At 42.7% G+C, this 14,223-nt stretch overlaps 4 protein-coding genes across 4 annotated transcripts; 2 read left to right on the top strand and 2 right to left on the bottom strand.

Annotated features, from left to right (window-relative positions):
* The first annotated feature begins 104 nt into the window (after positions 1 to 104).
* Positions 105 to 2,991, top strand: EAE97_011612 (uncharacterized protein). Its single transcript, XM_038882127.1, has 2 exons — positions 105 to 1,225; positions 1,296 to 2,991. The coding sequence occupies exons 1-2, from the start codon at positions 1,108 to 1,110 to the stop codon at positions 2,858 to 2,860; spliced, it is 1,683 nt and encodes a 560-aa protein (XP_038727025.1). The 5' UTR covers positions 105 to 1,107; the 3' UTR covers positions 2,861 to 2,991.
* On the bottom strand, positions 2,992 to 4,078 carry EAE97_011611 (uncharacterized protein). Its single transcript, XM_038882126.1, has 2 exons — positions 3,666 to 4,078; positions 2,992 to 3,569 (listed from the first exon to the last, which is right to left on the bottom strand). Exons 1-2 carry the CDS (start codon positions 3,798 to 3,800, stop codon positions 3,411 to 3,413), a joined length of 294 nt encoding a protein of 97 aa, XP_038727024.1. The 5' UTR covers positions 3,801 to 4,078; the 3' UTR covers positions 2,992 to 3,410.
* Positions 4,079 to 4,253: 175 nt separating this feature from the next.
* EAE97_011610 (uncharacterized protein) lies at positions 4,254 to 6,704 on the top strand. The gene is made up of 4 exons (XM_038882125.1): positions 4,254 to 4,721; positions 4,809 to 4,912; positions 4,990 to 5,990; positions 6,083 to 6,704. Exons 1-4 carry the CDS (start codon positions 4,679 to 4,681, stop codon positions 6,144 to 6,146), a joined length of 1,212 nt encoding a protein of 403 aa, XP_038727023.1. The 5' UTR covers positions 4,254 to 4,678; the 3' UTR covers positions 6,147 to 6,704.
* A 6,292-nt stretch (positions 6,705 to 12,996) lies between these two features.
* EAE97_011609 (uncharacterized protein) lies at positions 12,997 to 13,698 on the bottom strand. The gene is made up of 2 exons (XM_038882124.1): positions 13,311 to 13,698; positions 12,997 to 13,248 (listed from the first exon to the last, which is right to left on the bottom strand). Exons 1-2 carry the CDS (start codon positions 13,416 to 13,418, stop codon positions 13,207 to 13,209), a joined length of 150 nt encoding a protein of 49 aa, XP_038727022.1. The 5' UTR covers positions 13,419 to 13,698; the 3' UTR covers positions 12,997 to 13,206.
* Positions 13,699 to 14,223: the final 525 nt, after the last annotated feature.

Below are 14,223 nucleotides of genomic sequence, written 5' to 3'. Positions count from 1 at the left end.
GGTAATGTGGGAACACTCTTTTCTGGCGGGCTGGGCTTTTGCACATCATGACTTCAGCTCAAACCAGAGTTATTGGCAAGAGACTACAAGAATCTAGAGCTACTATGACTACTAATCTATAACTCTATCTTCATTGCAATCGGGTGAATGGAGGGAACCTTGGAATGTAATGATAGAAATCAGCCCCCAGAAGCAGGTATGGAGGAAACATTTTGAAGTACAGGTGTTATAACTAGGTAGGGCGTTCATCAAGCTTTGTCGACAATATGATATTGAATATCAAATATACGAGCGGCTAAGTTTATATTGTATTTATCTATGAAACCCCCTCCGAAATGCTCTTCAACGATGCGTCAACAAACCCAGTCAAACAGAAAACTTGAAGAGTGTTTATTATACATAATTAACTTTCGAGAGGAAAATTCTTTCTAGTCTATTAAACCACTAGAAGACCCAGCTGATAGAGGCATCAAACCTGGAAGTGATTGATTGATCTGCCAACAAATCTAGGAGTTTTAGCCCCCCTCCTTCTTCTCCTCCTCCTCCTCCCACTATGTGCTTGTTAGATGATAGACCAATGATTACCTGAATACCTACCGGTAGATGAGTGTGCAGTAGCCATAAATCAAGAACCGTATTCATACCTAGGATGCATTACTTATCTAAGTGTGATTACTTCTAAGTCTGAATCAACGGTATTGTCCAACGAAACCTTCCGAGAGCGTGAATCGACTCTTTCAAAGTGAACAAAGTGATTAGCACAACATAATGACTTATTATAACCGTAATATATTACGATCCAATTATTCAATTGTCCGATTGCCCAAATCATCCCAAACGTACCAAACCGTACCAATCTTGGGCCTCTCTCGGTAAGGTTGTAATGACTTTGTTTAGTGGGGACGCAAGGCCGAGCAACCTGTTCAGGCCTGTGCTGCGCTTTGTGTGGAATCAAGAAAGCTCCTTTCAGAAACATTTCATTCAATTCCTCAGGACACGCGACATAATCTTCCAAACCATTACATACAATCATTATAATCGAAGTTCTTTGCCAAAGGAATACTCATTTTCATTTCATCACACTTCACTTAGTTTAATTTCGCCAGGATGTCGCGCAGGCCAGCAAATCCTCAGGCTGAGCGTATTGCGCAGAACACCCAAACGATAAAGAGTCTTTTGAAACTCGAGTGTAATAAAGTCTGTTGCGATTGCAAAAGGAATAAACGTAAGTTCTATCCATATGCTTCCATCCATTGTATGAAGTCAAGAGCTGATTATTCACTCCAATCCGTCAGATCCAAGATGGGCAAGCTGGAATTTGGGGGTGTTCATGTGTATAAGATGTTCCGGAATACATCGTGGAATGGGAACTCACATCAGCCGAGTGAAATCCGTTGATTTGGATTCATGGACAGACGAGCAGGTACAAAGCGTATTGAGATGGGGAAATGCCAGAGCAAACAAATATTGGGAAGCAAAGTTAGCCCCGGGCCACGTACCATCCGAAGCCAAAATCGAGAACTTTATCAGAACAAAATACGATTCGAAGAGATGGGTTATGGATGGGCCAATTCCGGATCCCTCAACTCTGGACGTCGACGGAGACGATGATATACCCCTTGGACTTGTCAAGGAGAAGCACAACCTTGAACGATCAACATCACAGAGAACCGCCCCACCTAGTCAAGCCCCTGCCCCGATCAGCGCCCCTCCTCAACAGGATCTCTTTGGTGATGATTTCGGACCACCTCCAAGAGCGAGTACCGCCGGTCCGGTACCTGCGAGACCCCCCCCAAAGTCAGAGCCGGCTCCCCCAAAGCAAACAAAACCGGCGGATTCTCTCTTGGGCTTGGACTTCTTCGGAACTGAGGCTGCTCCTCCTAGTCGACCATCGAGTACAACACCTGCTCCAGGCGCTCAGTCCAGACCTGATTTGAAACAATCGATTCTATCGCTTTATGCATCCGCTCCTCGTCCTCAAGTGCAACAACAGACATCGCAAATTTCACATGCATCGTCTGGATCTTTTGGTGGTATGCAAGCGGCACCCCAACAATCGCCACAGCGTTCTACATTTGGAGGTATGAATGATGCATTCAGCAGCTTAAGTTTCTCAAATACAACATCTCCTCCAGCTAAGACATCAGCTTTCTCCAACTTGGGTAACCTCTCCAGCCACCGATCTACAGGTTCCGGGGCTCAAATTTCTACTCCACCCCTTAGTGGCGGCGGATTCTTTGATTCAAAGCCAAAAGCAGCCGCTGCGCCTTCTCAAGTATCTCGTACGTTCAGCTCCACAAGCGGGTTTGGGGCCTTTGACTCGGCGCCAGGACAATCACCAGCTCCGCAGTCCACAAATGCAAGTTCCTCGTTAGGAGATCTATTCGACTTCTCCACTCCTGCTGTACAGAACGTTTCACCACCTAAACAAACACTCGCTTCGCCACCTGCTCAATCATCAGTCTTCAACCTTTCAAGCCCTACGGCAACTACACAAAAATCTCCGCCAGCAGCACCTGCTATGAGCAGCGCTTGGGGCAACACTGACGCATGGGGTTCAAGTGATGCTTGGGGTAGTTCTGCCAAAACTAGTCCATCGCTCACCAAAGCTGCCCCACCTCAAACTAACGCTGGGGATTTCGGTAGCTGGGGAGGTCTATCGAGTCAAAGTATAGTACCAGGTACTGGAGGTAGCTTTAATACTATGGCTAGTGCTCCAAAGGTGACAGCAGATGATGATTTTGGAGGTTGGAGTAGTGCGGCCCCTGCGCCGGCTTCGAATGCAACTTCTGGAGCTGGGAAGCCTGCTGGAGGGTTCTCATCGGGTGGTGAGGATTTATTCTCTAATGTATGGGAGTAAGGTGAGGATACTGCATGGATATAGTACGACGTGAAGTGGGAAATGAGGGCTAAGTTTGCGGGATATATGAACATGGATGGATGGATGGAAAATGACATGAACATAGATATCCTATAAATGACAGATAATTCAAGGCGCAATTTAAGTTTGAAGCGTTTCTATACAATTCTCGCGTATATTCATCTCACCCCTGAAAGCAACAACCAACCATGCTACGAAATATCGCCATGTATCCTGACCCGGTCAACCGTCATAGTATATGCAACCAATAACGCCCATTACAATGCCACAGCCACAGTTTAATATATCTGCCAATGTCCTGCCCATACATATAATACAATGCCTTCCTTCCGTGCTCTGTCTCAGTCTCTGTTTCTTCCCTTCATTCCCGTTTCTCTTCTCAAGCGCTATTGAATTTGGACGCTCAATTTCAGATACGTTGTCATTCTTGCGCTGCATCTCACAAGTTCAAAAATTGACCTTGCCTATGCCTTCCAGGTTTGATCTTCCATCTCCCCTTTTCCATCATGTAAAGCTTCCGATCCCTCGTTTAAACAAACAGTCCCCATAAGAACCACAAAATCATCACGCACCCAATAATCATTCCGCTGAGTTTCATTATAGCGACCTTATTTCCGGAGGAAGCCATACGGCCTAGACGCGAAGCGGATCCTTTGAGGGAGGAAGACATGCTGGAGAAGGTATCAGACTATTCGTGGGATAGATTAACATTTGTTTGTTGGCTATGTGGGCGGTAAAAGGCAAGGAGGGGCAGGATAGAATGAGAAGTGAATGGAATACATACAGTATTATCAATAACATCTTGCGCTCTAGCATTATCATATATATCCACCGTAACGCCTCTCAATGCCGACACTTTTGCTGATAGTTCATTGAGACGAGAATTGTTTTGACGTTCGCGCTCGTATGCATCCGACATTTTGAATGGTAGATTTGTGTTTGTGAAGGTAAGAAAGTATTAGGTAGCGCAGGTGAAGAGGTGAGGTTCTGAGACTATGATGTCTGTGTTTCAAATCTCGTGGGTTCGAGTGGATGGGAAGACGGATGGCTTTCTTTGTCTGCAAGAGTTGATACCCCAGTTGGTTATTCGTGGTTTATTGATTATAGAGTGCGATCAATCCTCGTGTGACAAGTTATTTAGTTTTGGGAAGTGAAATTTACTTGAGTGAGTTAATTCGTGCAATTCATGAAACATAATGAGTGTATCCTAGATAATCTTGTCGCAACCATGTTCATTTGTGATTAACCCAAAAAGGTCCAAGGCTGAGGCTGATTTGACACAGCCACAAGCTCGGCTCTCATTCCGTCCGACAGGTGATCATTCATCATTTATTGAGTACGAACTGTTAGTTCAATTCATTGCGCACAAGCTTAGAATTATTCCACGACGTCAACGGCTCTGGTCTGATTATTTTCGCCTGCATACAAAGATTGAAGTTTAGAACCTGGTTCGGACTCTTCGGAATTTTTGAATTCGATTTCTGAGAACTCGCCAGATCAGATATAGGAATACATATCTTCATTTACTCCTAATTCTTAATCAAAACATACTTGGAGTTTGGAGTGATTTCATACTTACAGGATAAGGCGATAGTAAAACACCCCACACTTTGTCACCGAACATCCCACACTTAATTCCTGGTTCGCGAACGCAAGGAGATACATACATACCCACATACCTACAAACCTACATACCTACATACCTATCTAGACAGACGAACCGACAGAATAGCTTTACGCAAAATTCATTACAACTATCGTTCAAAGATCTACCTTGCATAGGTATAATTCTTCAATATGCCTTTAGGAATCAATAATCCGCTTCCTTCGTCTATGGCGTGTAAGTTATTACATCTCGTTAATCGACCGATATAAGATCATTCAATTGCAGGTAGAACATACAAGCTGACATCTATTCTTTTACCAGCGGAATGCAAAAAGTGTGGAAAGATTTTGTCCTCATTTATTGATCCACGACAAGCTTTCGGACCAGATAAGATTATTCCACCACATGTTCTCGCGCAAGCAAAGGTTTATTCTCCCTCCAATATATGCCTTCCCAGCCACCAAATTTCCGAGCCTATCACTAACATCTTTCTCCAAACTAGGGCCTCGCAATCGTGACAGTTCTTAAGGCTGGTTTTATCGGTTCCGGTCGTTACGGTAATGGTGTCGTTATAGCTCGTCTTTCCGATGGTTCTTGGTCCGCACCCTCAGCAATTGGTATCGGTGGCGGCGGAGTGGGTGGACAAATCGGTTTCGAGCTTACAGATTTCGTTTTCATTCTCAATGATGCTGCAGCCGTGCGCACCTTCTCTCAAGCCGGTTCTCTTACATTGGGTGGAAATGTCAGTATTGCCGCTGGACCAATAGGACGAAATGCCGAGGCAGCCGGAGCTGCCAGTATGAAGGGTGTAGCTGGTGTTTTCAGTTATTCCAAGACAAAGGGACTCTTTGCCGGTGTCAGTCTCGAGGGAAGTGCAATTATCGAGCGTAGAGATGCGAATGAGAAACTATATGGAAGAAGATTCACAGCCGCTGAATTACTTGGAGGCGCAGTTCGAGCACCACCAGCAGCACAACCTCTTATGAATGTTTTGAATTCGAGAGCTTTCGCGGGTCAGAACCCCGATGATGGGATTTATAACGATAGCCCTGTTTATGACGAACGTCACGATGATGTAGTTTGGGAAGGTAGGAGAGGAAGTGCATATGGAGAAGGTACACAGAGAGATCGAGGCGCAAGTTTAGGACATAGTGACGATTATGTCAATCCAAATCGTCCTCAAAGAGCAAGTACATGGGCCGATGATATATACGACAGACCAACCAATGGAAGCCGGGCTAGATCCGGTAGCGGATTTGATGATGATTATGTGTATTCTGATAGTCCCCGTGCACCTCCAAGTCAATTTGGTGGTAGTGGAAAACCAGGACCAGGTAGACCTGCCGCGCCGAAACCGAAATTTCAACCAAAGACAGCTAGTTTGAGAAGCAATGAGGCGGTTGCGCAATTCACATTTGATGCAGATCAGCCAGGAGATTTGGGTTTCAAGAAGGGGGATGTTATTACGGTAACAAAGAAGACTGAGAGTACTGAGGATTGGTGGTATGTTTACGTTTTTCTTTTACTCTAGAAACGGTTTCTGGGACTCCAGGGTGAAGAAATGGACAGTTAAGGCTAATTTGATGTTTGAATAGGACTGGTACCCTCAACGGACGATCAGGTATCTTCCCCTCGAATTATGTCAAGATGAGGGAGTAAGTTTTGTCAATGGAACACGGGCGAGAGTCATTTCCTACTCAACTTCGCATTTTAACACGCTTTTAACCTCGACGGCCGGGACAATACTCTTGATTCGTTTCTGGCATATCCTTATTTCATATTCTAAATTATGGGAGTTCTCGGAGGTTTCATTTGCATTTCTTAGGGGTTTTTATACTCATCTCTATATCTATCTGTTTTGCTAGCGAGTCCATTTCTATATTCTTTGACTTTTTTCATTTCTCCTGTTTTTCTTGTACTTTTGGGAAGTACATGGTTGTGGATAGAGCTTGGGCTCAGGCTTTAGGATGCGGGTGAAAAATTTGCGAAACAAAGAGCACGGCGAAGGAAATCCCTTGGTACATAGTGATGAGCAGAATTATGAGTAGGAAATTCGAATGTGAATATAGGATTGAAGAGATGAATTGGGGAAGAGCTTTTCTAGGGTGAAACGGTTAGTTTGGATTGGGGTTTGCGAAATATGAATTAAAAAGTGGTAATTACATGATCTTTTGTGGGTTATTGACATGTGAACATATGAGGTCGGGAGGTGGAGTTGAAGGTCAGTAGGTGGTAGGTTTGTGAGTTCTTTCCATTTCCAAGCTCAAGTGAATTCTGTATCTTGGTGGTGATTACCTACGGTGGTGAAATTATGATTCCAACTTGATCTTGAGTACAATTAATAATTCACAGACTCTATACTATGTGTTCATCATTCACTATCTTCCTCGAAATTCAACTCATCGAAAGATCTGTCCATAAACCCCTCATCCTTTCTCCTGATTCCTTTTCCTTACCTTGTTATATAACTCTATCTTGTGCTGTTTGTAGAGAGTCAGGTGTGGAAACAAAGTTTCTTTGAACTTAACAGGGCTTGGTGTGGCGATGCGTGGGTTGGTTGGTTGGTTGGTTGGGAAGTGGGCTTTTTGGAGGTGGGCTTTGGGGGGATGAGGAATGGGTTTGGGGTTTGGGGTATGGGGTATGGGGTATGGACTTGTATAGGGAGTTTGGGAGTTGGGATGTGCAGTATTACGAGGAAGGGTGAATATCAAGTTTTTGCGGTACTATAAGGGGGGAGAAAGTGGAAGGAGGAAGGAGGAAGTATGTCATATCATTTACTAGGGCTCTGGGATGGCTACTGGATAGGGCGATGCATTTCTCCCCTCTGCCCGCTTCTTTATTTCCTTCTATCTGTATGATTTCATAGTTTTATTGATATATAAGAGTACATCTCACAGAATAACAACCCATCAAAAGACTTCAATCGTTTGGGAGGACGGACCATGTGCGATGTGCGGGTCGATGAGTAAGTGTATGTATGTATGTGTACAAATTGGTGTGCGGATTTGATGTGAGTTTTGAGTGTGGTGTAAAAGGGGAATCTCGGTAGCAGTGAGGTTTTAGTTTGACGATGGAGAACGGGAAGGATGGTTGGATGATGATGATGATGATGATGATGATGAGGATGATGATGATGATGAATGATAGCGCTTTGAGATTTTTGGCAGTGCTATGGAAGTAGTGATAGTAATGACAGTGATGGATAATTGACAGCTAGATAGATAGAATGGCAACTACATGGCTTTATCAGGGGCAGGGCAATGGTATTTATTCCAAGCTCGTGGATTCGTATCGCCTACTCGGGAAATCTTTACGGGTGCGCTTGGTGTACTACTTTTTGAGGATCTTCTCCTGACGTTGTGGAGGTGGATGAGAGTTTGATTTTGTACACAAGAGAGATATTTATACTGAGTGGATCGGTTTTGGACGCGGTATTTTCTCGAGCTCGCTTGTTTAGTTGGGGATTTTACGGGGTCTTCGTGATTCATTCGAGACATGAGGATGAGGAGGAAGGGGGCTAGTTGGATTTTTGAGTTGTTGATTTTGTGGTTTGTTATCTATATAAATTTCACTTGATAGAATCCTATGTTGATCTTTAGGTTTGCCCATTCGACAACAGAGACCTGAAAGGGTGTAGTTTCGCGGCATTTGTGTCTGCAAACTTGGAGGTTTGCGGGGAACTGGCGATTACTCGATGGAATTTGAAGGTATCTTGGGTTTAGTGAATAACAATATGGTTGACTAGATTGACAGTAAAGAAATGAAGAGATGACAATGGTAACATGGTGTGAGATAAGTCTCGGGAATCTGCCTCAATGTCCTTCTCTGGATAATACATTCAGCTATGATCCTTTGATAGGAAGCTGCATATCTGTACATCGTCGTTTGCTGACCCTTGGAAGCTGAGGTATATTTTTAGACTTGGTCTTTTGCTCATCTTTTTTGGTACTTTCGGGCTATTTATGCTCAAATCCTACAAGCATCAAAGGTTGAAGTCGGGCTATTCACCCATTCCCTATCCTATCATCTTCCTGAACATTGGTTCATAGTGATGCACATATACTATGGAAAGCTCTCGGTCTCATTATTCACCTGTATTTACTATACTTACCCCTCACCAACAGAACCGCGAAGAAGTAAAAGCTAAACTCTTTCAAGATAAGGCACATTAGGTGGCGTGCTCACTTCCTTCACCACCTGTCTTTATAAGGATGGACCTTTGCGTGATTGGATTGAAATCAAGATAGTGAGCTCTAAGGACTCGATCTATGTGTGGTGGGAGAGAATTATTTGGCAGGCCTGCCAATATGGCAAGATGCTGCTTGTGCTTTTGGTCGGTAAATCATAGCGAATTATGATATTAAATCTATAGCTGATACTGAACTATTAGAGAAATTGATAAGCCTGTCAGGTGGTGTTGATTAAGTGCAATGACAACAAATGTAGTAGAGCAAAGTAACAGTTCGAGCCAGGATCAAAGTATTCACAAACTCGTCGCTTCAAAGTTTGACATAGAAACGCTCATGAAAAAAATCAAGAAGCACGTTCCCGCCCCATCTCTTGCATTCTTGCTTCTATCTGGGTTGGATTCTAGAGATCTCTGCAAATTGTTATATAGAAGCTAAGTTCTCTATTGTATCGCGCTGAAGTGGGAAGAGTTGAGCGTTCATGAATCATCACAGTGAATATCTGAAAGGGGAAAGTCTGGTCATACAATGAAATTCTCAGTCCGATTGAATTATCATAAGTTAGGTAATCCTGTGAATCAAACTTGGTATCTGAACCATACGTGATTGGTAATATATCCTCGAGTTCCTCGAGAGTTTCCAGGATGACAGTTGCGGAATATCTGTGAGATATGTTTATACAGATTTCACATCCCCGATTCCTCAGGTCTCATCTCGTTGATGAGTCTGTGCAAATCGCATTCATTAGGGGTTAGAGAGGAAATGATTCCAGGCTTGATGACTGAAATTTAGCATACCCACCTGCCATAGTGTACCAAAGTGTATTAATATCACGTATTCCTCCAATACATGATGATTGAATTGCCCCGGTTAGATTCACAGGAAAAGAAACTTCTCGCCATCTGATTACAGCGACGGCTATTGGGACAATGATTACACTAGTTATGACAACAGGTAAATTTTCTTTATGTCAGCAATCTATTCATACACAGGATAGTATTCAAGCAATAAACCCTCCTCTCATTAAGCATTCGATTTGCCTTTGAAAAAAGAAGGTATGAACCTGGATGGGCTACCATCTTGACTTGATAAAACCTGACTTTACTCAAACCTTTTCAAGCATAATTGCACTCGTGTTTGATGAGATTATTGTCTTCGCGAACTATGCTAAGAGGCTCAACACAGTGCATTCTCATGGTTTCTGTGAGTCAATTCTAACTGGCATCAGCTACTTTATTGATTCCCTCCCATTTCAGAAGTTCTATTTATAAAAATTGGCGATTTGGGAAATGATATATATATCCATACAAAGAACAAATAACTGTGTTAGTCAGGGACATGGATATGCCAATCCAAATAATCAATATCATCGAGCTTCATGCAGTGTATTGACACTATGAGTAGATTCAGAGTATCTATCTCCTAACCAGGCGGCCTGGTGCAAAATTCGGTAGTTGAGATTCTTTCAACCCTAAAGTCGTTAGATCACTTCAATGAATCTAATAACAATCCAAATGAATCCAAAAACGAAAACTCCCCCGTGAATGAGCTATAGTCTAAGTTATCGGACGTCCCAAGTAGGTTAATCGGAAAATGTCAAGAAGAGAAGCTAGCGGCAGACCGTGAATTTTATTGATGGCAGGAGAATACAAATTTCTTATTCTCGGTAGTTCTTTTCATAGTAGCTCAAGCCTCACAAGGACGTTTAAGCCCCATCTTATGACCAAATCCTGAGTCTAAGTTGATTTCTGCCCATTTTCGATGAGGCATCGTAGAACTTTACATACACCAAGGTTGACTTCATTTTTGTGTTCTTGATGACCAATCATCGTTTTTTATCTTCTTCCGGTCTGAGTATATAACTTTTCTTTTCGCACAAATGGAAATTCCTCTACGCACTATTTTAGAGATCATCCTGGTGTAGGGTGCTCGTTCCTATCAAGTAATTGAACAATACTTCGATAGACCCTTCGATGATGACTTCCTTAAGCTACCTTTGAATTTACCAGTGCCTTTAATTATCAGTTTCTTTAACTATCAGTCTTGTCTCAAGTATCGAACAGATTTGATGATATTGTTGTTATCTGAAATGGATACTGTCGTAGATGAAAATATAGCAAGGTATTAGACGAGACCATGACACTCTTCAGCCCCCGAACGCTCAGAAGTCATCTGTGAGCTCAATCCTTTACTTGCAAGTTAGATACTTGAAAGTGAGACATGAAATGAGCTGTCAACTGCTGTACTTTTGTCGCCACCTCGCAATTCTGTCTATGATACGTCCTCTTGAGGGATGATAAAAGATTCAAGGTTCCTAAATGCGGAAAATGAAGGATTCACTACCGCTGCATGAGATCTCATACTGTAACTTCGCTTTCTTTTTCCTCTTTTTATTACAGCTGCCCTATTCACATCATCAACCTATCTCTGCTTGCATTCACCATGCCCACTATATCAAGTCCGCAGCTCTTTCGATTTTCTGTTCTTGGCTATATATACGCCCATTGTACCGGCTACTATGGCTGCCAAGCCATCTAGGAGTTCTTTCGAATATTCTTCAATACTAGAGCCTTGGGAGTTCCGTTGGAGCCTATGTAGGAATCTAGATGTATTTGTCACCAGGGTTTTGATCAAGTTTCGCGGTCTTATATCGATAGGTAGGTATATTTCTCTGGATCATTTCTCTCCGATCTGATAGTATATCAACAAAATTGAATGAGTAAGTAACAGCAATTGGGGAAGTGGCGAAAATCATTCTAAAACCCCAAAAACTTTACACAAGGAACCAGTAGAAGTAACACGTCAAATCCCCCGAATATTCCACCCGATCACAAAGCTTATTAGATGACGGATCGCGAAGTTGGGGAGCGGACTTGATCAAGTCAAAACTGACAGCTCGCTCGGCGTTGTAGGTGCATATGCTCACAGGATTGAGAACTATATAGCCAATACTCTCGGCCCCTAGCAGCTAATATTCACCACCGTATCGCATCTTCATATTCAAATCTGCGCTAAGCCTTGAATGATATCATTTCCAGTTCTCCCCCTCCTTGAACCCTCTCTAAATATGCCTCGTATCCCACCAATATCAGCTAGATTCACCTCATTCAAACACCCTTCCCCAAGATAATCACCAGTATTATCCACATCCAATTCCCAGAGCTATGTATAATATCACTTGCGAAGTTCATAGAAACTAGACATGAGAAGCGAAAATCAACAAGATCCATTCCGTACAGAGGGACCAAGATGGGTACCTTGACACAGCCAGCATCTTAGACTTGGTTGGAAATGATTCTAGGTGGCTGATCAGGATTGAGATATAGGAGGGATGTCATCACAAGCATGACTATGGGATAATGCGATTACATGTTAAGCTCATGGCAGCAACTGAATCATTGCTTAGAACGACAATAAAATTATGGCTGGCATCATATCAGACCGCATGATCTCCCGGACGGAGAAGAAGAAGTCTATACAACCTCAAACAATCTGAAGCACCCAGCCCGACTAGGAGAATCAGGTCTTTCAAATACTCCAGCGCAGAGAAAGTGGGTATCAAGAAAGATATAAGGGTTCGAAGCTAAGCTAACTTTTTATCCTCAGGGGGGGAGGGCCCGTCTCGTTTTGAGAAAAAAATGTTTCTAAGTTTGATATCAATAACAATCATTAATGAATTAATAACAGTAACCATCATCAAAGGCAGTAAGAGACCCCGCGAAAAAGTGAAGAACGATATAAAAAATTGACACATTTCCTACCGGCATACCTGACGCAGGACAAACAATCAGCGAAGTACTAACAATAGATCCCATTCTAGCTCACGCCACATTTCGATGAATTTGACCTCGTTATAATCGTTGCTATACTCTGTCAAGTGCTTGAGACGCTTGATTTATATATCTAAAAGTTGAGGTTTGATAGCACAGTACAGTACTCCCTATTAAAAACACCGCGTTTACCTTGTCTTTGGCTCATACGCCATTTCCTGGATTTACAGAGAGACTGCATACTTATTATTAGTAGATATCTTGATTCACCGTTTGCAATTACACGTCCCTATATGTACGGGCTCAGAATGAAGGATGATATCTAAGACTAAGACCCTCGAGTTTTCCATTCCCAGGTCTATATAAGAGAGAGATATGATGGATACTGCTCTTCACGCTTGAGAGAATACCATACAAGTGAAAGCGACGATTAGGAAGCGTAGCAGAGCAATTCCAGATAGCTAGTCTATTGGCAGGATCAATGCCATACCAATGAATTTCGCATACAATTCTTGAAAACTGAAAGATCTAATATTCATGATCTCGGATAAAGCACAACCATGGTTACTTAACAACAATGAAAACTCCCCATGCTCAAAGCACAACAAAAAACCAAGCGAAGTCCAAAAAAGAAGATGAGCACAATCATATAGATCGTTTTGTCGGATTCCTCTGTACCTCGATGATCAAATGGCCACTAGATTTAGATGTAATCCCCAGACGAGTCGAACTTGCTTCTTTTATTTCTCCTAGAGCCTTGAACTACCTCTGAATTGTTTCTTGCCGGCTACAATATGGAAGTTCCTGTGAACTACTTAGCAAGATGAGAAGTCTGGAGTATTCACCTTTCTCCTCTTCCAACATACTGTTACACATTCCGTCATCATTATATCGAAACGTCCTTCCCTGATTTCTTCTCTGGACGAATCATCATCTCCTCTGCTCCCCTCCCTCTCCCGCAAAGCTTCTACCATTGCATACTTCTCACTGCTGATTCACTCACCCATGCACATCAAGCGTCCTAACCTCGCAGCGTCCCAGTTTATTCCCCTCCCCTCCCTCATCTCGAATCTTCCCACCTGGTCATTATAAGCGTCCTCTCATCCTCTCATCCCTTCATCTCCTCAAATAAACAATTTCCATATTACTGCATACCCTGACTAGGTGCCCAAATCACCTAGACAAATTCTACTCCACGATATCTTATCCAAACCCAATACCTTCATCCCCCAATTCTAAACGCAAGGTATAAGAGGCCACAACCAGCATAAGCCATAAAACTCAACAAAACCCAACAACAAACAACAAAAATGATACGAACAAGTCCAATCCTCCCATCTAAAAACACCCCAAAGAATCATATGTAAATTCACACTGTGCTTTCTCCCCAGCTACCACGAACCCAAGAACCCAAGAATTTACTCTCTAACCCTGACAAGTCTCTTCAACGATCTGCATTTTTCTCATACAATCTCTGTTTGGTAGAAGAAGTAGATCTTTAAATAATGCGATAACAGAATCTTGGAAGGTGGATGGAAAGCGGAGAAGAAAGAGAAAGAGAAAGAAAGAAACAGTGAATAGGAGGAACATAGTATACCTATCTCACAGACTCGCAGATATCGATCTCCTTAAAACACACAGATTCCCTCTTTGAAAATCTGGCAAGTAGAATATCGCCTAAGATTTTCTAGAAGTTTCCATGCGGACACGATATAATGCTCAATCAATTTCTTGATTTTATGGAAGGGCAATGGAAATATAAGTATAACATCGATAAAT

This window comes from Botrytis byssoidea (assembly GCF_014898295.1).
Source record: "Botrytis byssoidea strain MUCL 94 chromosome Unknown BBYS_039, whole genome shotgun sequence".
In the NCBI taxonomy this organism is placed as follows: domain Eukaryota; kingdom Fungi; phylum Ascomycota; class Leotiomycetes; order Helotiales; family Sclerotiniaceae; genus Botrytis; species Botrytis byssoidea.
Note: the sequence above shows the minus strand (reverse complement) of the source record. Positions and strands in the feature narration are given on the sequence as shown.